This window comes from Rhinolophus hipposideros, assembly GCF_964194185.1.
Source record: "Rhinolophus hipposideros genome assembly, chromosome: 17".
Lineage (NCBI taxonomy): Eukaryota > Metazoa > Chordata > Mammalia > Chiroptera > Rhinolophidae > Rhinolophus > Rhinolophus hipposideros.
In genome coordinates this window covers 42,397,007-42,421,169 of record NC_138063.1, presented here as the reverse complement: position 1 = coordinate 42,421,169, position 24,163 = coordinate 42,397,007, and the positions used below count along the sequence as shown (strand labels likewise).

General features: G+C 37.9%; 1 protein-coding gene across 4 annotated transcripts in view; it reads left to right on the top strand.

Annotated features, from left to right (window-relative positions):
• GREB1L (GREB1 like retinoic acid receptor coactivator) overlaps positions 1 to 24,163 on the top strand; it is a 252,007-nt gene that overhangs the window by 183,912 nt on the left and 43,932 nt on the right. For all 4 annotated transcript variants that reach the window (XM_081078878.1, XM_081078875.1, XM_081078876.1 and 1 more), the window contains 4 exons: positions 3,473 to 3,799; positions 5,271 to 5,399; positions 5,935 to 6,069; positions 8,341 to 8,538. In XM_081078878.1, the coding sequence (XP_080935004.1) occupies positions 3,473 to 3,799; positions 5,271 to 5,399; positions 5,935 to 6,069; positions 8,341 to 8,538 (789 nt within the window). The remainder of the gene's footprint in view (positions 1 to 3,472; positions 3,800 to 5,270; positions 5,400 to 5,934; positions 6,070 to 8,340; positions 8,539 to 24,163) is intronic.

Sequence of the window (24,163 nt, the reverse complement as noted above, 5' to 3'; positions counted from 1 at the left end):
CCTACACCCATTTTTTTCTTTTCCAGCTACACCAGTTTGATGTAGTCCCATATTGCTTTCCTTCATTGAGTACTAACTGGACTCCTTGGAAGGCTCTCTGGGCTTTAGGGTAAGGGGGATACATAGGTCATGAACCCTGCACTTCCTCTATTTGATATATCTTCGGAGCCCCACAGTGGTGTATACAGGTGCCTTGACAATGCTGTAGTGATTCAGCAGCTTTTACATCGCAATTGTCCTTTATTTTGCAAACTGCAGTAGGCTATCTAATATGCAACCTAATTATACACTCATTCTAGGACTTCCAGCCACGATTTACTTAGGAAGATGTTAAAGACGTCAAATTACACATAAAAATTTTATCTGCTCTCTTGTGAATTTTTTAAATATTTGAAAATATTTTGGTTTTGAATAATAAAACACTGGGCTCTACAATGTTAAATTTAAAAAAAAATCTTCACCAGGCTCGATTCAGTGTTTGGAGTATCAGCTAGCAGCCATGGCTGTAACTCTTGGTGCCTGGAGAGCCTGAAGGCCTATTTTGACATGGGCTTTTAAAACTTGCAAGGCTTCGGATTTATCTCATGAGCCTCTTTCATGATTAGCCTAGGACTTGCTAATCACGCTTATTAGTGGGTAATAAAATTATAAAAACCACCTGTGTCTGCAGCTCACTTGATGTCATAATTTTAATTTCTATGTACTGATTTTCAACTGTGTTCCAAGATCTAAAACCAGTTTTAGATGTCTCCAGAATCAGTAAAACAGAAACATATATAGCAAACCAAACCAATCATTAAAACATTTTTTTTAATCTTAATAACAATTTAAAAAATCAAAGTCCAAGTTAATTAAGATGAACCAAATGGTCAAGACAAATATCTTCCCTTAAATTACTAAAAGTTCTTATTTTTTAAAAAAGAAAAATCTCCTTTCACTTAAATAAAACTCTTTTCTGCCCTGCAGGATTCATTCTTTCCTACTTGGAACACATTAATTATGTCCCTTAATGTGCAATGTGAATAGCTATTTCTTTTTTTTAATCTGAATTTTGTACTTTGGGACATTTTTTCTCCTCAACAACTAATTCTTCTGAAATCTTTGAAATTTTTTTTTTTTTTTTTTGCCTTCAGAGGCTTTGACGAAGGGAGCAAAAATATTTTCACATATGCTACAGGTTATAAACATTTTAAAAAGTAAATCTAAACTTCTCAAAGGACAGGTCTAATGCTTTAATGGCGAGGTAACAGAAGAAGAAAAGCAAGATTCTTTAGAAGGAACAGGCCTTTCCACTACAGTCATTAAAAAAAAAAAATCTCTGTTATTTCACAATCTGAAAATCTTTTGAAGTAGATAATGAAATCAGCAAATCCAGAGATTCTTGGATGGCTCTGAGTCTGTTGGAACCTTGTCTTATCCTATGAGGGAGTTCTATCTGAAAAGCCATCAGAACTGATGCCTGGGCTACACTGAGTTACTTGAAGGAACAAAATTACTATTATCAAGTTTGTGAAAAGTAGAGAAAAGGCTCCAGCAATTTAGCTGTAAAGGCTGAGGATGAAGAAATGATGGGAGGTGATTGGAAGCAAGGCATTTTACTCTAAGAACTCTCTTACCTCATTTAAACTTTGATACATTTTTTTCCATTTCTCAATTCCTAACAGTAATTCAGTCAGAACTCTATAAAAAGTGAGTTTTAAGGCAACAGAAAATGCTATGAACACGTTTTATAATTTTATTTTCCCCAAATGCCTTTGTATTTGGATTTAATTATGCTGCCTTAATATAAAACATATTATTTAATCGTGGTTTGGAATGTCTTATGGACGCATCACCTATTAACCAGGCCTGAGCCCTCAGGTTGTCTATGAGAGGCAGTAGGGAAATCGGAGACAACCAGAGTCACATGCTTTTCAACTGTCATTTGTTCTCTTGGAAGAAAGCTTTAAATAGACGGTCACTGTTCCTTCATCTAATACAATCAGTATGAATCTGTCTACTTTGGGCGCACGACCAAGTGTATACCTAGTGACCACTAACCATAGTGATAATTTGATTAAGCTAAATGAAGATCAGATGCCCAGGTGGCTCCCAAGTGATAAGGCATCCACCTCGTCCTAGCAAGTGTTTGGGGAGGACATAAGAAACATAAACACAGTGTCAGCATTGCAATTTTCTGGCCCTCTTTCCATGTATAGAAGAGAAAAATCTGTCTGTTAGGATTTCACTCTCCTACCTCCCTCTGGTCTCCAACCAATCCCAGAGAAACTGTTTTCTCCAATTAAAATGGTTTATATTTTATAAATATTTTATAAATATATGATATTTTATTTTTTCTTATCCTAAAAAAATTTACTGAACCTTCATTTTCTTACTTTCCCAGAGAGGATGGGTAGAGGCCAGGAAGGCCACTTAAACCCCTATCAGTGGAAGGACAGATTTCTGACTCACTCAAGGTGCCTTCTTCCCGTACAGAAGTCCAGCCCCTTATCCTTGTATTCTTTTGCAAGGGGCTTCTAAGCCCCAAGTTCTGAGGCTATTGCTTGAACTCAGACCCTGAGGAGTCTCTGTTTGTGGGAGCCTGAGTTTCAAATGTAGGGTCTGCACAGCAAAAGCAAAGGCTATGAACAGAGGAAGTGAACATAGTGCCACTCGTTTCAATTTAAACTAAATGTAGGAATTCATTTGTGTTGCTTGGATGCCAAACATTGATCTGCTTATTTTATCCTCAAGACTGGTTGAGTTTCTAATGGGAATAAGGAAAACAAAATTTCCCTAATTCCAAGGCCACAGGGCACCCGTAGAAGCTTAGCCACCACCACTGCTAAGGGAGAGGGCTACATGCCATATTTAACAGCCCAGAATGCTGGGGAGTCACTAGACAATGAGAGCATGCTCTATCTGGGGAAAGTGTCTGGCTGCCTAAATATAAATTGGGAGTGAAAAATAATTAAACTTGATTTTCCTGTGGATAGTCTTCTCAAAATTAGGTATAGCGGCAATACATGAAAATATTTTACATAGTACCTATGAATAAAATGAGAAATGAGTGAAACCTAAAGTTGACTATACACCAGTAAGTTAGTTTCTTACTTCATATGTAGTCATTAACCATTTCTATAATGCCAGGTTTAATAGCTTAGGCAATATGCCCCTTTCAATGACCATCTCCCAAGGCATACAGTAGAATTAATATTATCTCTGAGTACATCCTCTTTTAAAGATATCAAGATTAAATAAAGGAGAACAGAAGTCTTTATTAAAAAAAATATTGAAACAGAGAGAGAAGATAGAAGGTAATTTCGCAGTGGATAATGGTTAGTAGGCACTGTATACCTGTGGTCACTATAGGAAAAAGCTTATTTGCCAGTTGAATTATGATGGGCTTGGAAGGACTGCACACTGATGTGTGTCTCTATTTTCTAGCCGTGATTTTTAAAAAAAATTCTAGCTGTAATTCTCTTCCATTTAGGTCCTGATCAGATACCTCTCAGGGAAGAATTTGAGCAAATTATGCTGAAAGCTATGCAGGAATTTACTCTGAGGGAGAGAGCCCTGCAGATGGGTGCTCAGTGGATACCTGTGTCACCAGGACAACTCCCCTGGCTTGCTCGATTAATTGCCAGCGTATCTCAAGACTTGGTTCATGTGATTGTGACCCATAACTCTTTGGCGGAGGGCATTTCAGAGACATTGAGAACTCTCAGTGAAATGAGACACTATCAAAGGCTACCAGACTATGTTGTGGCAATTTGTGCATCGAAAATCAGAGGAAATGAATTTTGTGTGGTAGTATTAGGTGAGTAACGTTTCTTGTGTTTTTTTTTTTTTTTTTAATCCATTCATTCAGTCATCTGTCCATTTGAAAACTATTTATTGGGTGTTTCAGGCATCCATGCAGTTAATCTCTGGTTAAATGCTCCCGCCTGGGTTCTTCCTCCTAATTTTAACTTTTCCTTTTCTTCTCAGATCAGATTTTTGTAGCCCTTAGTTTGGCTGTTGTCCCTGTCAGCTGGTTGTGGGAGCATTATTTCAAAGCATGCCCTGGTAACAGATACCCTTGTCTCATGTGACTTCTGTCCTTAAAAGATTTTGGAAATGTTACCACTCTAGCATGTGATAAAGCCATCTCCACAGGTGGCCTAAGCCAGTTAATCAAATTTGCCAGGAACTTAGCTCATGTATTCACCTCCTCACTGAAGAGGATATTTATGTCATCATATTGACTCTAAAGAAAAGGTTCAGAAAGTTGGTACATTACACAATGTATTTGTGTTTTGTTTTTGTTTCATTTTTAAAAATTTTTTATTGGGGAACAGTGTGTTTTTCCAGGGCACATCAGCTCCAAGTTGTTGTCCTTCAATCTACTTGGAGAGGGTATAGCTCAACTCCAAGTTGTTTTCCTTTAATCTAGTTGTAGAAGGCACAGCTCAGTGCCAAGTCCAGTCGCTGTTTTCAATCTTAGTTGCAGGGGGTGCAGTCCACCATCCCATGTGGGAATTGAACCGGCAACCTTGTTGAGAGCTTGCGCTCTAACTGGCAGCTCAGCGGCAGCTCACTGTCTTCAATCTAGTTGTGGAAGGCGCAGATTACTGGCCTATGTGGGAATCGAACCAGCAACCCTGTTGTTCAGAGCTTGCACTCTAACCAACTGAGCCATCTGGCCATCCTGTATTTGTGTTTCTTGTGCTGATTTTCTATCAGGCTCTATCCTGAGGAGCCATTTGAACTAAATTTTGCTTTCCTTCTCTAATGAATGGCTCTCACTTCTTCCTACCAAAGAGGCCAAACCCCCTCACTTTGGCAAAACTTGCCTGCCCATCTCTCTATGGTACATGCCTCTTTCAGAAAGCTCCATCAGAAAGTGTAATACATTAGGTTTTTCATTTTCACGTGTAAAATCAACTTAACAATTATAAGTTCATATTTTTAAGACAGATGTTCATCATAACCATCCAAACACAATTTTAAAAGTTTTTTCCACATTCCCCCCTAGCCTTTAAACACAGGTATGGTCCAGTCTCACAGTTACAAACATAAGGTGTGTCATTTTCCCCGTTGATCACCTAACATCATATTATAAACATCTTCTGTTTAGAATTGTCATTTCAAATGCTGGGTACTTTTCCATCTTTCGATGTGCCGTCATTTTCCTCGCCGAGTCCCTGGAGTTGCACACTTTAGCTGTTTCCAGTGTTTGCTGTTGTAAAGCATGTCACGATGGACGTTTTCCTCACCGGCCCATCACACCCTGCCCCTCTGTTCTGCAGGTCAGCACCAGTCCAGAGCTCTGGCGGAGAGCATGCTCACCACAAGTGAGTTTTTGAAAGAGATAAGTTATGAGCTCATCACAGGAAAGGTCAGTTTCCTGGCATCGCATTTCAAAACCACATCATTAGGTGAGTGGTTGCAGGGCTCAGCAACACTGCCAGCCCTGGAGGTGTGATTTTCTGACTTACATCCTAGCTTGTCAAGGAGAGAAGTGTGGAGCGTAAGCGTCCCCACTGACCTCCCTTGATTGGGAATGGTTTATCCTAAGTACGTTATGAGTGACACAGCGAGGGGGTCCAGAGGAAGAAGGCACAGGGCTACTAGAATGGGAGGCCTCCGCTCAGCCACGACTTTGCTGTCTGACCTTGGGCGAGAATCTCTCCCTGCAGATCTCAGTTTTTTAACTGAGATATAATGATCCCATCCTATCTGCTTTTAGTATCGTGGAGATCAAGAGAGATACAGTATGTGAAAGTGTGTCAACTGTAAGCTTGGTATAAATGAAGGTCGCTCTGGCTGTAGGGATGGCCAAGTGTAAACTCAGACATGAAAAGCGGGCTCATTGACAAATCTTGATGAGAGCCCCGCTTTGGCCCAACTTAAAGACTGATACAAACATATCATTCCTCATAATCTCCTTTGGTCCACTTTATTTTGTAACAGGTGATGACCTGGACAAGCTGCTAGAAAAAATGCAACAAAGAAGAGGAGATAGTGTGGTTACCCCTTTCAACGGAGACCTTACTGAATATGTGTCACCTCAGGAGGCTGCTGCTATGATTCCCCCACAAAACCTGGGTAATGTCACCTCAGACCAAAAGCAGGCAGTCAGCCCTCGAGACAGACATTGTAGAGGCCAAATCTTCCTGAGGATATTGAGGTCTCGGCTTCAAGTCACAGACTATGACAGGCTTCTCCTTATTCTCTACACCATAAATCTGGCTCAAATTCAAAGGGCGTTCCCATGTGACTTGGAACAAACACCTTGTTCTTAGTAAATATCTCCTAGAATTAAAATTAAAGTCAAAGACTTTATTTTCAGCAGTCTCTTTTTTTTTTCTTCAAAAGACTCCTGGGTTCTGGGTGTACTTTCCTTAGCTCCACCAGCTGTGCCCAGAGAGCTCTTAGTGCTCACTGAGGGCTTCAAGGAACTGTTTGAAAGAGTCTAGACTGCAGTCTGGGCAGGGCTTCTGGCTCTCCTCTCCCTTCATGTACCCCCTGATGTGTAAAACACACCCCGTCAGGAATAGTGAGGCCTTCCTGGCGGGTAGAACAGCGACAGCAAAACATCATCTGCACTACAACCAACTCCCTGGACAAAAAGGGGGACGGTGGGACATGGGTGAGGAGTTCAATCATTAGGTTGGATTTCTTCCCCAATTTCCTGTTTGATAAGGACAACATAAGAAAGGATGGGGAAAAGAACAGGAGAAAGGATAGGTTCAAAACACATCCATATAAGCTGCTGCTGACAGCCTTTCGGCCTCCACTTGACTGGAATGCATCATTTATACATTAGGATCACCTCTGCAATGAAAATAGCCTGGCTTGGCATCAGTTCAGCCGTGAAAAACAAATGTAAATACAGACAATGAATTTTTTTGACTTCTGGATATTATTTGGTAGTAAAGTGGTCATCCAGATGATCTAAAAGGTATTAATACTGCTTTGAATTCTAACAAAGTTAGAATTTATAAATGCTCAGGGGACTCACAGATTCCCATGTACATATTCTTGAGTCCCTGTTTAAGAAACTGCTTAAAGATATTTTCAGTTTTCCTCAAACTTGAAAATTTTCTAAATTCCACAAAGTTATGCCATTTATCCATGTTAATCCCCACCCATCTAACCTATGAAATGAAAGTAATAGCTAATGATCATAAAGACACTTATTTTGGTTGGTAATCTTTGCAGGTCAGAAACTTTGGGGCTACTATTAAAAGTTGCAGCTTTGGCCTTTTCTAGTGGGTTCTTTCAGCTGGTGGCGAGACCCACCTATCGAGATCTACACTCACTCTCAGGTTCCAGGTGGCTGGGACGTTGTGACTGTTGTCTTTGCGTTGGCTGCCTTGCAGTTTGATTTTAGAGAACATTCATTAGGACATGTTAATTGGGCTTTTGTGCGTACCAGTCAGACTTCCACATGTGTTCCTGATAAAAAGCAGCCCTTGAAAAAAGTGTTGGATGTTGCCTGCTCAGGCATTTAACTGGCGAAGCCTGTCTCTTTCATTGTGTGAGTGCATGCATGCACGTAGAAGAGAGATTGATAGCTTGGTTATAACTCATAATAAAAAGCTGCTGGCATGCTTAGAGTATCTGGGCAATGTTTTTCTCGTACGTCACCTACTGAGTGGCCAGCTGGCCATGTCATGAGTCAGTCTCTTCAGATAGCACAGGCGTCAGCACTGGAATTGACCACAATCGTCTAGACCTGCCAGGTCACAAGCATTGGCAAAGTCAAGTGTGAAAAAGGTGAAGGTAGTGTCTCTGTGACCTACGTTATACAGTCAGAGGGAAGAGTACTTTAAATCATGTTGCAGTGGACTTGCGGGAGAGGAAATGTTTACTGTGGTGCCATCCAGAAATGCTCAAAGGAACTCAGCATGATCATGGTTAGGGCATCGCCTCCTTCCCTGAACTGGGCTTGGGCCAGGGCACCTGACCTGTGCTGATAGTCCTAAAGAAAACAGAAACTCTTCCCTCCCCTTCCCAGAGGTGAGGCCTGCCTCCACCTGCAAGAGTGTGGTCTGTGCCCCCATGTCTGGATGGGGGAGGGGTGTTGGGTTAGTGACTTGTGAGATCTATTTTAAAACAAAAATTACCACATTCACTCTTGAGCACATCCTTTCAGCCAAGCTTTCAGGGAAAATAGGCAAATCTATTAAAACTCAATAGAGAGTGAAAATAGAAAGAGGAGTCTTGGTGATAGAGCATTACTTTACCATGGTGTGTGTGTGTGTGTGTGTGTGTGTGTGTGTGTGTGTGTGTGTGTTATATGCCCCCATCTGGATTCATAGTCACCATCACAGAAGTGAATTAATCTTGTTCTTATGACTTTTTTTATTTTAGATTTAGATAATGAAACCTTCCAAATTTATCAACCACAGCTTACAGTTGCCAGAAAACTCTTATCCCAGGTGTGTGCTATAGCAGACAGTGGCAGCCAGAGCCTGGATCTCGGCCACTTCAGCAAAGTGGACTTCATCATCATTGTCCCAAGATCGGAGGTTCTGGTCCAGCAGACTCTTCAACGGATTCGACAATCAGGTAAGATCGAACTTTCAAACAGGACCCTACCTAGATCCAGCCTTAGGTTCCCTCTGCCTTTCCTTCTGCTTAATCTAAGTGTTTATATGACACTTCCATTCTTTTTTACAGTAATAAAAATCATAAGATCACTTTAAATGCTGTTTCAAATTTATTTGTAAGCTTTCCCTCAAAGTACTCTGGCCTTCACCCTTCTCGGTCAAGAGTAAATTTATGTACGTGTTTGCCTGATACTGTGAAGTCTATGGTGTCATGAGTGCACTAGAAACTGGGCCCTCATATAGGAAGAAAAATGTTCTCAAGGCGAGGATAGGGGTGATGGTGTCTATGCCACCTGACCTCCTTCTGTGGCTCAGATGGGTCGCATTCCCCTAGGTGGGTTCTTACACCACCCCCATGTCAACAATGAGAAGTCAGAGCTTCTCCTAATGATTTTAAGAGAATAAGTATAAAGGAAAAATATTATCCCAGAAAATATAAAAAGGTAGGGAGCAAAAATTCTAGAAGTCTGTGGTAAATAATATCCCTTTAAAATATAAAATTCATGAGGTGGCTGGTTAGCTCAGTTGGTTAGAACATGGTGCTGATAACACAAAGGTTGCCAGTTGGATCCTCACATGGGCCACTGTGAGCTGTGCCCTCCTTTAAAAAATAAAAATAAAACGTAATGTCAAAAAAAACTTAAAAAATATATATACGTATATATAATTTGCTTAGAATTATAAGAAGCAGTAAAAAATTTAGAAAAATACTTGCCTTTGTAAACTAGGTTTGAAAAAGAAATTATAAATGTCAAGTGACTTCTGAACACCTTAGCTGGGGGAAACACACACACACACACACACACACACACACACACACACACACAAATCCAGATTTTTAGCTGGGGGATGAATCTTTTGCCACCGTAAAAATTTTTGTTTTCAATATATTTAAAAACAGACAGAGAAATTCAAAGGAACTTTGAGTGTACTTTATAGTTTTATGCCTATCACAGTGCTCCTTAAATTTTAGTGTTTATACAGATCACCTGGGGGTCTTATTAAAATGCAGATTCCCCATCAGTGGTGCTGGGTGGACTCCAGCTTCTGCATTTTTAACAAGCTCCCAGGAGATACCAGTGCTGCTGGCCAGAGGGCCACACTTGGGTAACTCTGTATGAAATCTTTTGTTGTCATTTCCATGGGCCAAATGAACGGACTTTCAATAGATTTTTGCCTCTTTAACATCTCTTAGTTGCTATGACTGACACATGTAAGGTCCATGCTTTCTAGAAGTCCAAGAGCTTGGTTAATGGTGCAATCTTCTTTTTAGCCTCTAAAATTCTGAATGACAAGTTACAAAATGACCCGTTGACCTGTGACCAAAACCTATTGGATTGGCTTATAGGTGATTAGCCAGAAAAGATCAAAGCCTTGTGTTACAGCTCTCCCAGAAACCAGAGTGAGTTCTAGCTTCCCCCAGCTACTAGCCATTTCTGCGTTTTCGTTCTTCCCCTCTCCTGTGAGGCAAAAGGATGGGCTTTCGTCACACGAACCATTAACCAGATGCCTCATTGTTTATGGATTTTCTACCTCCATAACTGGAGGAAGCACCGTCTCTTATAGGTGTTTTACTTGTACCAGTTGGTATTGTAGCCTTCCTGAGGTTGTGACCTGAAAAAATCGTGCTTGAGCAAACGCATCATAGCACCTGTTTCAAGTGGTGAAATCACCCATGGTCAGCAGTTGTGCTCTCTGCAGAGCCTTTTCCTGAAATAACCTCTTGATGACCTGTACTTTCACCTCTCTTAATAAATGCAAGACCCTAAATGAAACCTTGCATTTTTGTTGAAGAAATTATATAGGTCCTTCTTTTTTCCCTTCTCCTAATGACTCAGATTTTTCGAAAGTGAGTGTTTTAAGATTATCACTCCTCAGAAAAGTACCAGAATTTGACTAGTTACATAAGCTTGGAATCCAAAAAAATCAGCTTTATGGACAAATTTGGAAAATTCAAGGCAAAGCATATTTTAAAAATTATTCACATCTCGCTTTGCCATAACATGCTGAATTTTTTGCTGCAAAAACAATTGCTTCTATATATTTAAAAATAATTGTATTCACTTTTATTACAGAAAAAACATAGTTATGTTATTCTTTATTTTGAAAAATAAAAGTAACAAAGCAGAAACATTTAAACATTTATAATCTCACCTTTCAAGGATAACCACTGTTTAAAACCTAGGCCTTAAGAAATGACTTAATACCTATTGGTCCAGGCTTTCTTCTCAGCCTGTATCTGTTTTTTCACTTGACATTATAGTTTGCACATTTTTCTATATTAAAAGCTTTTATAAGCATCATTCTTGATGCATGTATAGTATTCCATACCATAACACCAAGATTTATTTGCTTTGATATTTAAATACCTTCATATTATTGGAACACGTAACAATAGATAAGTAGAACAGAAAGGATGATAAGTGTGTCAAGGTGTAAAGAGAAGTTGTCCAGAGAAGAGTCTAAATAGTTAGCAGGAGATTATCCACTAAAACAACTCTTTAAAAAGCGCAGCTATGAAAACAGAAAAGGTTCTCAAGAAATCATCTGACTCGGTTTCCTTGTATTTGTCATGTAAATCAAGGAGAGCTTCATTTGCCTAAGGTCACAGAGGGCAGTATCTCGGGGACAAGAACTGTTTTTTTCATCTCTGTTTGCCTAATGCCTGATGTGGTGCTTCTTTTGGCCTGGGAGCAACAGGTGCTCAACTAATGTTTGAATGGAGGGCTTGAGAGAGGAAGAGTAGGGACAGTCAGAGGGAGAAACAATGTTCTAGTGCTCTGCTTTCTGCCTCCATTTGCCTTACCCTAAAGGCAGCATTTCAGCAGCCAGCCTGCCAGCGAAAGCACCAGGCAGGGAGAAGCAGCCAGGGCAGAAAGGCCACATCTTTGGCAGCCCTTGTGTGTCTGGAAGAAAAAGGTGAAAATAGAAACCATCACGTTGCTGCAGACCCAGCACTAAGGCAAAGCACTTGATACTTCAGCTACATTCTAATTAAAGAAGGGAGGCAAGGAGAAAATGAAAACAAAATAAAATGTTGTGGAAAGAACTTGAGGGGGGGGAAATGAAATGGGTTAAATATTTGTAATTTTTCCCAAAATGGACTTGTAACTGCTGGAGTGATTGGTGGAAAAGCAGTTTAAGGAATTAGACTTAAGCTAATTTGTTTTAGTGTCATTAAAAAAAAAAAAGTTGTTGTAGCATAATTTTTTTAATTCAGGAGTCCGCACATTCTATAAATTAGAATACTAGGGTATCAGTGCAATCAAAATACAAGCCACTTTCAATTCAAGGCGAGTGGGATGAAAACAGGAAGTCTTAGTGGCATTGCATGTTTTCCTCCTGCCTGCTTTTCAAATGGTGTAGGTGGGAGCCCCCAGCAAAAGGGAGCACATCTGGCAGTATCCAGTCAAGGCAGTTTGATCATGCTCAGTGGAATGACACAAATGTGATAGGCAACACATGCCTGATTATGAAATAACCAGAGAGACATTTTTGTCTGCTAGATGTAGATAGATTATTCTATCCCAGTGGACGTAAGGAAATGTCAGGGCGGTGGTGGAGGTTAGAGAGGGAAGTGAAAAGATGGAGGAAGGCATTTTCACATTCTAAAATATGTTTTCTTGGTCTCATAAACCTTATACCTCCTAGTCAGTCACCTAAAATTTAAGCAGAAAAAAAGACAGTATTTATTGGGCAGTGACAAAGGTGGCAGGGAAGGGGATCCCAAGGAAGAAAGTATTAGGAAACTACTCTGCCCTGAGGTGGAATACGGAAACACCAGAGATTCCTTCGTACAAATATAGCTGAACTAGTACCTAAAGTTAGCATTCTTAAAGTCAGTTTCCAACTACATCACTAGTTAGTTGCCCAGGGTCCACCCTGGTTTATAGAAGGTGTTGGCACCTGGCTTACAGTCTTCTATGCCTCCCAACCTACCATCAACTGTATGTACTTCCTAGCCAGGTGGGCAACCCAGCCAATACTTTAGCTTCTCAGCACCTTAAGCTCCTTATCCTCAAACACCTTCACTTGGGCTCCTCCTCAGTCAGAGCCAGACCCTGTTGGATCCTGGAATCATTAATTCTTATATCCTCAATGTCAGACCACAGAATTCTTTGCTACATACACTGTGGCGGGGATGGGGGCAGGAATCAATCTTTCCAATTGATACCATCATAAATTTTTTTTTGGTTCTTTAGTTGGATCTGTTTCCCATTCTCCACAGTGGTGATTGCAGACTCCATGTCACTCACTCAAAATTCTGACCTCATCCTTCTCTCTTAGCAAATGATCATGCCACAAACTTCTCTCTGCTCCCACCTCCAGAAGAAGGAAACTTCAAATAAAAACCTTCTTCCTCCCAAATCTAGAAACCTAACTGTATACACATCCGTCTTTCTCCCTTTCCTCCTGATCAATGAAAGAGCTGCCTTCCTCTGTTTAAGCCTTATTCTCCCACCTTGTTCTAACTGCCACTTCTCCTCCTTCTCATGGAACTCACACTACAGAGGGTGCCAAAAAATTGTATACACATTTTAAGAAAGGAAAAAACTGTATTAACATTGTAATACTCAATATATACCAATAACAAAAAGATGAATACAAGTCATGTGTATACATTTTTTTTTCTTTTTGGCATCCCAGTATTATTTCTTTTCTCATTGCCACTTTCAACTTCTTTCTCTCCTGGGTCTCATTCTATTTGTTTAAACCTACCCCACTCTCTCAAAAACAAAACAAGCGTTTGTTAATCCTACCTAACCCTCCAGCTCATCCTTCCCTAGTTAACTGCCAGATTTACTGAGAGCTGTTAGTTATCTCCATTTCCTCATCTCCCAGCTGCTCCTCAACACCCTGGAAACTGTCTTCCACTCCCCACCCCCACCTTTACAGGACTGTCACCAATGTTACCAGTGACCTTTTCAGCCCTTATCTGAACTCTTGACAACACAGGTGACCTCCATTCCTTCCTTTCAACACTGCAGTTTCTTTGGCTTCCAAAACACACTGTTTCCCAGCCTTTCTTCCTCAGCTCACACGCTGGTGCTCACCCGTACCCTGCAACTAGTTCTCCCACCGTGGCACTCAACACCGTGTTGTGGCTGTGTGTTTATTAATGCTCTTTTTCTTCAACTAGAAAGTGAAATATTCAGGGAACATCTCTGTCCTGTCTCAGCACACGAGTCAATATTTATTAAACTGAATTTTTTGTAACATTTTGTTGAATTGAATTTTAAGTTAAAAGCTATTTTACAAGGAAGGCATAGAAGTACTTTAAGATTGGGTAGTTCTCTGGCAAACACAAATTTAGTCATCAAAACCATGTTTCAGAAATCTACTCCGGCCAAGAGTGGAGGCCTTAGCTGTCTATCTGTCGGGTCTCTCTGTCAGTCACACAGGGCACTGAAGTTGTATCTCTGTGTTCAAAATGCTGTTCTGTGCGGGTCTTGTGTGGCTCCGCTCCTTGACCCAAACAAACAGCACAGTAGTACACACACAGAGACGGGTCTCACCAAACGCAGATCAAGAACTCTCCCCTACTGAAAGGACAAAAGGGAGCCAGCTGGGCCACCAGGAGAAAAAAGGACTGCCTATGCAGTGGGCACTTAGGGTAATTAGCAGGAATTTTAACCAGCGATTTCAATTTCTAGATTATTTATTTGCTGAAAAGAGATTGTCTGGGTGAAGGAATACCCATTATTATCACAATACTTAAAAACTCCGCATGTCTCATGCTTTAATATCTTCTTGATTTTCATATCCTTTTAAGCATTAGAATATTTTTGCATACCATACCTTTGGAGAAATTATTAGGTTGGTGCAAAAGTAACTGTGGTTTAAAAGGTTAAAAGTAATTGCAAAAACCACAGTTACTTTTGCACCCACCCAATAACTCGATCCACAATGAAGATGGAACAGCTAAAACTGGCAGTAGTTCTGTTTTTCTTTGGGATATCTTCTTGATGAGAAGAACAAGAAATAAAAATTAGAAATTAAAAATTTAGAAATAAAATTCTTTATTAAAAAACATCAAAGGATAAGAATGTACAAGCCAGAAAACATTGTTCTCTCCAAATAAACAGGCAGGGTAGCGGGGCATTGATGAGTACTGGATCATCTTTAATGATCCCTGAACGTTTCAGATTTTCCTGATCATTATCAGCTTTACTTGACATCCAGAACAGTTAGTTCCTGGTGAGGGGGTCTGGCCATTCATTCAGACTTTCAGCTATTGTGGAAAGGTCTTTGACACAGTGCTCACGGGTATTGTGGACGTGGTGTGCGTGTTCTTGTTTTTATACCCTGTCAAGGCCCTTAGATGGTTGAAAAGTTGCTGTTACTCCTTAAAGTTTTTAGAGAAATGGCCTAGAGGACATGGTATTTTTCTCTAATCTCATAAAGAGGACAACAGGCTAAGGCTCAAATTTTCCTAAAGCCCAACTGGATTCTGTAGCCTTCAGTAAAGAAAAAGGGGGCACAGCAGCTACACATTTGGAGTCTTTGGCTGTCCAAGAAGTTTCTCTCCAGGGACCTTTTGAGTTTGTTACTTCTGTACACAAGTGGAGCACCACCTGTGGCAGCTCCCCAAGGTTCAGATTAATCACCTTTAGGAAACAAAGTGATTCCCAACCACTGTTGGCTTTGTTCTAGAACTCAGTAAGTTGCAAGATGTCATAAAAAAAGAGGAGTTACTGATGCCTCCTAAGTTTCCATTCATATCAAAAGTAAGATTTAGTAGTTATATAGATGTGGCCCTGAATCTCTCGGTGCCACCATTACTACTCCAGGTAGACCCTGCTGATGTCCAATTTTTCTTGATTGGGAAAATTGTGACAGATTTGCTCATGGTATATTGGAATATAAACTTTTATTGAATCCTATAGAACTGTGATAAATTATCAAGAACACAGAAAAATGACCTTTCTCAGAAAAGCCATTTCTCAGCACTTCTGACCGTTTTCAGATTTCACACCTCTGTGCATGTTTTTGAAAAATAAAATAAAACATGAAGGCTAAACCAGAAGCTAATGAAAAAGTTTATCTATATGGGATGGAAGAGATAGGGATGGGATGAGTATAACTTTTTATATAGTTTTGAATTTTGATCCATATAAGGAAGTTATACATTCAAAAAATTGATGGGAAAGAAAGTTAATATTGGATGCAAACAGAAATAAATGAACCTGACTGCATATTAAATTGATAACACAATCACATACCGAAAATAATTGATTCAAGTACTTTTTTGAACACAGTTTTCTTATTGTACGATCCTAAGGGCAAAAAGAATTGCAAATAAATCTTGAATTTTAATCATTATGTTGCTGGGAATGGTGTTGATATTAAAATTATGTTGTGTATATCATAGGATAGAGTAAATGGGTAAATATTTAATGTTGTTGAATACAAGATTTCTCACACAAAAGGGAGCTTTAAATATTCCTTTTAGATTTAAATTGGAGATAAAAATATGAACTCATAACTTGAAAAAAATTAAATGTTTCCTAGCTCTCTCCACTGAAAGGTCTTAAAAACAGTGACATCTCAGTATCGATGTGAACATTTAGCATCCAGATCTTGGCTTATAAACACCATACTTCACTGTCCCAGCCCTGAAGTGGGAACAGTTAGTAATAACTTGTGCCAGAAAGAGAGAAAGTACTCAAAGATTGATGGGGACATATCAAAAGAGCATAACAGCCTACTTGAAGGGGATTTTACTGGCCAAATTTGGTAATTTTGAGTATCAAAAGAAATGATGGCAGTGGATTGTAGCCTATTGATTTTTTTTAAAACCATGAGTTCTTAATAACACTAAAAAAGGGGGGGGCAGGAGATGTGATGGGGGGAGCAAGCCTTTGTTTACAAAAGAGTACCACCTAATAAATGTAGGAAAATTATAGAACTAGAGAATCCCTATATTGCACTACCAATATAATCATTTATTCTGACAAATATCAGTGATACTTGTCATACTAAAACCACTGAGTAAAATGTCATTTGGGAACAAATATTCATGCAGTTTCAAAGTATCATCCCACATATTAAAACTTCCAAAAAGGAAAATGTATTTTTACAATGGAGAGATCTGGCAATAGACACAACCATAATGAATAATCAAACCTTGCCATCTGCATTTATTTGACAGGTTGACATTATGAGTAAGGATGTCAGGAGAAATACACAATGTCATGCATGAGGTATAATTATGAAAAATGTTTAACCCAAGTTTAATCATAAGGACACTTCCAGAAAAATTCAGATTCTGTGCCAGTCAACAAAATAATTAGCCTGAATTTAAAAAAAATCAATGAAAAAAAACAAAATTTGTTTTAAAAGGTGGGAGAAGGAGGCTGTTTTAATTATGGAGAATAAAGAAACATGGTAACCAAGTGCAGTGCTTAATTCTTTATTAGATCCTAGACCTAAAACAAAAGAAACAAAAAAAACAAACCCATACAGCTTTGGGACAATTAGTGAAACTCAAATGTGGGCTGTGTATTAGAGCTCAATTCCTTAGCTATAATGATACTGTAGTTGTGTAAGAGAATGCCTTTGCTCTTATGAAATATAAATTGAAGTATTTATGGGTGAATATTATGATATGTTACTTCCAAATTATTCATCAATAATAGCAACTACAACAACAATAAATAAAAAGTAATAAAGAGAAAGAGCAAATGTAGCACAGTATTAACAATTGGTAAAACAAATTTAATTGTATATATAGGTATTTATTGCACTAGTCTTTCAATTTTCTATTGTATTCAAAATAGAAAGTGAAGGGAAAATAGTTACTATTCGTTGATGATATATCTATCAGATACAATTTAATATAGTTATGGTTTTCAAATAGTTTCTAGAACATGGATAGACATTTACATTTCCCCTTTTAAGAAATTTTAAATTAAATATCGAATAGGTAAAATTTATAAAAAGTATTAAAAATCACAACAAAATGAACACTTATGTACCCACCAAAATAAGGAACATTAAAGGCTCTTTTCCCCTCCCTAATGCTAATGTTCCTCTTCTTTCAAAAGTAACCATTATCCTGAATTGGTGTTTATTACCGTGTTTCCCCAAAAATAAGACCTAGCCGGATAATCAGCTCTAATGCGTCTTTTGGAGCAAAAATTACTATAAGACTCGATATTATGTTATATCATATCATATCATATCATATATTATATATTTTACTAAAATATATAGTAAAATAAGACTGGGTCTTATAGTAATTTTTGCTCCAAAAGACGCATTAAAGCTAATGGTACGGCTAGGTCTTATTTTCGGGGAACACGGTATTTCTTTATTTTACTTGTAGTTTGGCATAATGCTTAACTCCTAAACAATATATTATTTAATTTCATATACTTTAAACGTTTTTGTAAGTGGAACCACACTCTCTACATTCATCTTTAATTTGCTTTTTACATTTAACATTACATCCCTGATATTGTTGCTGTTGTTGTGGGTAGCTATAATTCATTCATTTTACTGCTGTTTAGTATTCAATACGAATATACCACACATTTTTAAAAGTCATTTTTACTGCTGATGGACATTTGGGATGTTTCTAGTTTTTCACTATTTTAAACAGTGCAGGTACACATATCCAAGAGTTTCTCTGGGAGTGGAATTGTTGAGGCATAGGTTATATACATTTTCAACTTTGCTAAATAATGCTAATTTTTTTTTCTAAAGTGGTTTTATTTTATTTTATTTTTAATTTTTATTGGGGAACAGTGTGTTTTTCCAGGACCCATCATCTCCAAGTCATGTCATTGTTTTTTAATCTAGTTGTGGAGGGCACAGCTAAGCTCCAAGTCAAGTGGTTGTTTTCAGTCTAGTTGTGGAGGGTGCAGCTCACAGGCCCATGTGGGAATTGAACCGGCGACGGTGTTGTGAGCACTGCGCTCTAACCAACTGAGCCACCCAGCCGCCCATGAGATGGTTTTATTTACACTCCCACCAGCAACATATTTGTTTCAGTTGCAATTATTTGATATGGTCATGCTTTTAAAAACAATTTTTATTTTAAAATAATTTTAGATATACAGAAAATAAATCCATTTATAATAACATTAACAAGAAGAAAATATTTTATTTTATAACAAAAATAAAATATTTGACAAAAGAAATGTAAAACTCATACTCTGGAAACTAGAAAAATATGGTTGAAATAAATTAAAGAAGACCTAAATAAATGCTAAGACATCCTATGTTCACGAGTTGGAAGACTTATTAATATTTTTAATATGGCAGTGTTCCCTAAGCTGATCTACAGATTCAATGCACTCTCTATCAAAAGCCCAAATGGCTTCTTTGCAGAAATTGACAAGCTGATCCTAAAATTCATATGGAAATTCAAGGGCCCAGATTACCCCAAACAATATTTTAAAAAGAAGCACAAAGTTGGAAGACTCTCACTTCCCCATTTTAAAACTTAGTACAAAGCTACAGTATTCAAGGCAGTGTGGGACCGCCATAAGAAGAGACATACAGATCAATGGAATAGAATTGAGAGACTCCAGAAGTAAACCCTCCTGTGTATAGTCAACTGAATTTCATCTAGGGTGCCAAGAGTATTCAGTGGGGAAAGAACAATCTTTTCAACAAATGGTGCTGGGGCAACTGGATATCCACATACAAAAGAATGACATTAAACCCCTATGTCACAAAGAAAAAGTAACTAAACATAGATCAAAGACCTAAATGTAAGAGCTAAAATTATCACATTCTTAGAAGAAAATGTAAATCTTTGTGACTTTGATTAAGCATTGATTTCTTAGATACAACTCCAAAAGCAGAAACAATAAAAACTAGACACTATCAAAGTTTAAAAACATTTATGCTTCAAAGGATGCTAACCAGAAAGTGAAAAGAGAACTCACAAAGTGAGAGTAATTATTTGCAAATCATATATCTGATAAGGGACTTGTGTCTACAATATCTGAAGACCTATTACAACTCAATCATAAAAAGACAAATAGCCCTATTAAGATAGGGGTAAAGGTCTGAATAGGCATTTATCCGAAGAAGATACACAGATGACCAATGAGTGCATGAAAAGATGCTCTACATCATTAGACAGTTGGAGAAATGAAAATCAAAAACACAATAAGATACTACTTCACGCCCACTAGGATGGCTATAACCAAAAAGACAGACAATAACAAGTGCTGTTGAATATGTGGAGAAATTGGAACCATTTCTCCATTGCTGATGAGAATGTAAATGGCATAGCCACTTTAGAAAATAATCTTGCAGTTCCTTGATGGATAAACATAGACTTACCATATGATCCGTAATTCCACTCGTAGGTATGAAATGAGAGAGAAGTGTAAACATGTCCACACAAAAACCTGTACACAAATTTTCATAGCAGTATTATTCATAATAGCCAAAAAGTGGCAACAATCCAAATGTCCATCAACTGATAAACAAAATGTGGTATATCCATATAGTGAAATATTATACAGCAATAAAAATAAATGAAATATTGATGCATGATAACAATATGAATAAAACTTGAAAATATTATTCCAAGTGAAAGAAGCTCTTCACACAAGATTGCATATTGCTATGATTCCATTTATATTCAATTTCCAGAATAAACCTACAAAGAAACAAAGTAGATTGGTGATTGCCTAGAGCTGAGGGACTAAGGTGGAGAACTGAAGGATGATGGTTAAATGAAATGGGCTTCACTTAAAGGTCATGAAAATGTTCTATAATTGATTGTGGTGACTGTTGTACAACTCTGTAAATATACTAAAAGCCATCAAATTGTACATTATAAATGGGTGAATTGTATGTGAACTATAACTCAATAAAGCTATTTTAAAATCATAGAGTTTATGTATGCTCTTCATCAGATTCCCTTAAAGTTAACAATTTATATATAACCACAGTAAATTATCAAACAGGAAATCAATCCTGGAACAATACTGTCAGCTAAAGACCTCACCAGGCTTTCTCTTAATGTCGTTTTTCTGTTCCAGTATCCAGTCCAGGATCACACCTTGCATTCAGTTGTTGTGTCCTCTTATAGGATTTATTCCTAGATACTTAATATTTTTTATTTTATTATAAATGTCTTTTAAAATACATGTCCTAACTGCTGCTGTATATGGAAATGCAACTAATTTTTATACATTGATTTTGAATCCATCAACCTAACTATATTCTTATTAATTTAATTTATTTGTGGATTATTTTGTGTTTTCTACAGAGACGTATTAGTAAATAATAATAGTTTTGTTTCTTATTTTACATTTATAAGTGAAAAAAATCAGGATATACAATTACAGAATATGAGCTAGGTAGCATAATATGCATAGAAACAAAAACAAGAAGGAATGCACAAAAATGTCCACAGTGGTTTATTTTGAGTTCGAGAATTATAGATAAATATTTCTTTTTTAATATATCTGTATACTTTCCAGTTTTTCCAAGATAAGTATCTACCACTTTTATAACCAGGAAAGAAACAAACTTAAAAATAAAAGCAAGTCTAAAACAGAATTTAAGGGTAAGGATCATCTACTAAAAATGCCCAGGTCGAATTAAACCGTTCAATTACTTCTGATGTGCCTGCTCCCAACCCAAATTCACCACTGCAGAGCCAGCTGGACTAGTTACGGACTAATACGCTATGTTATGTCTTGAAGAGAACCATCTCTTAGATTCGTGGAACTTTGTCTTTCCATTAGGTCATGAATGAAGTTGACCTGTCAAAGGTCTTTATTTCATTTGTTTTGAAATGCGGTCAACTCTCAATGGTCCACAATATATTTTTTCCTCTTTATGAATTATTTTGGTCTTTACATACCATATTTCCCCGAAAATAAAACCTGGTGTTATATTAAGTTTTGCTCCAAAAGGTGCATGAGGGCTTATTTTCAGGGGGTTATTTTCTTATTTTTTCAGGTACAACAAGTTACATTTATCATGTACAACAATCTACATTTATTCATTTATTCATGTACAAAAATGTACATTTATTCAAACAGTCATGTCATCATCTTCTTCTGGAACATCGTCAACTCTCCAAACCCTGAATTCTGTCTTGAATTTCTTGCGACTCCATTTCCTATAGAACCATTCTCTCATATCCAGCAATAGAGCTCTTCTTCAATGAGCTCGTCTTGTCCACCTAGCCTGCTCATAGTGCATTGGCAACACAGCTGTCAGTGATTTTTATCTCATGAATTCTTCACCAAAGTAACGACTTCTTGCAGGCTGGGCTTCACAAAGTTTCCACTGATTTCTCTCCATTCTATTTTCAATGTAGTCATTGATTTCTATGCACAAATGGTCCTTGAATGGCTTGTTTGTTGCAATATCCAAAGTGGAGATAGGCAGTCATTCCTACGGGAATCATTATTTGATCTATTCTTCTCTCTGCAAGGAAGTTCTTCATGTCTTTAACGCAGTGAGTACAGGCTAAATCCCAGACTAGCAGACCTCTTTGGCCAACTCGCAAAACGAGTGGCAGCATTAAATTGACCCATTTCTTTATAACTGCTTGTGTGCACCAGGCTTTTTTGGTTTCAAGAACATAAATACCTGAAACATGTTCAACCTTATCTTCTTGCCCTTAGTGATGATTAGAGGTGGGGCTTTCTTTTCATCCAGATGAATTGTCAAAATACAGGTAACACATGCAATTTTGTAACCAGGGGAGGGAATGTAGATTGACGAGACACCCCTCTGATCAACTGTCGTTTGAGATCCTTGGCCCATAAACACTGCAGTTTCATCCATAGCAATCGTGTTGGAGAGTTGGTATTTAGAAAAGTCGATCATTAACAAAGGACTTGAGTGGAAGTGCACTTTTAATGACTTCAGTACCTTCCAGCTTGAACAGTGTTGTCGATCTTAGGGACAGTTCATATCGCTGAAGGAAGCCATTCAGCCATTGTTGTGATGCTTTGAATTCTTCTGGGGATATTTCTAACTGTGGTGCCATTGCAAGGGCAAATGGTTGACTATCAGCCCTGCGCACAAGCAAAGCCTTTGCTCTCCTATCAGCAATCCCTTCACAGATGATGTCTTCCAGCTCAGGGAATAATGGTTGCCGACCATTTGCCGACCACTTGCACTTCTTAGTATTTCCCTTATCCACCTGTTGACTGAGGTTATCATACTGTGCTCACCATTTTTGGACCATTCAGAGATCCAACTTCTTCTCTTTGCAGAAAGCCGTAAGATTATTGGCTTAGGAGTCCTCCACGATTCCTTTCTTGTACTCGATGGAATAGCTCTTTCTTTTTGCACTCATCTTAGCAGGGGGTCAAAATATTATTCCCTTTACATCTACCATTAAATCAAGTGTTAATTGAAGACCTCCAAGACAGGAGTGGCAACAAAAATGATGACAGTTAAGAATGATGTTCCACACAAAAGCGATCAAAAATTGTAGACACCAAAATTCAGAAAATACTTCTTTATTTCACACGAGTGCATTAAGTTCCTCTGTTACAACATATGACTTACTGAATTATGAAAACTCATATTAGACACAACCATGTCCGTTTGTTATCAAGTGCACACGGTAGTCATGCATTGTGTCCGTACTCCGATCGGTCATTCGGCAGTAAGTCTCGAGTTCATCTGTTTACATAGGCGTTTACCTCTCGTCCAAAGGTGCCCGCTTGGGTATTTACATATACTTAATTATAATTTATATTATCACTTAAATATTAATGTCACTAATATTATTTATTTATATTTAATTATATATTAATATTATTATTTTATGATTCTGTACGTCCATCGTGTGTTGCAACGGACGTACTAAATGCACGATCTTAAACGGACGATCTTAACTGGGGCTTATTTTTGGGGTAGGGCTTGTATTACCAGCATCCTAAGAAATCATGCTAGTGCTTATTTTCTGGTTAGGTCTTATTTTGGGAGAAATATGGTGTTAGGATGCCCTTAACTTGCACTGCTTATTTTCTAAGGATAAACTTAGGAAATAATAGACTAATTTTAACCTGGTTCTATTCTCCCCATTTTACAGATAAGGAAATGAACCCCCGAGATTAAGTAGGTCCTCTCTCTATGCCTCTGCTCACCTCTTTGAGCCCACAATACTTTGTCTCCCATTATGACACTTCTCAAAATTACCCCTCTTCTCCATCCTCCATGAGATTAAGATCTTCGTCCTGCTCTCCTCTACATTCCCAGGCCTAGCACAATATCTAAAATGGTACCTGATACATAGTATATGCTCAATAAGTCACTGTTGAATGTTGAATAAGTTTTACAAGCAATCTACTTTCAAAAAAATCAGAATGCCTGCCAAATTAAATGTTTGATTGCACTTTTGGAAATATTCACATTTGACTATATTTTGATGGAAGTTGAAAACAACTTCTGACGAAAGTCTCCTAATGAAAAATGTTTGAAAGCAAAATTACCTTCTGTTCACCTTATTAAATGAATTTTTCATATGGTAAAACAGTTTTTCTTTTTAAAAAAAAATACCACTTATTGCTCTTTGTATTATAGCATCTGGATGTTAATTGCACATGGTTGTTAACTGATCTAGTTTTATGTTAAAAGAAAAC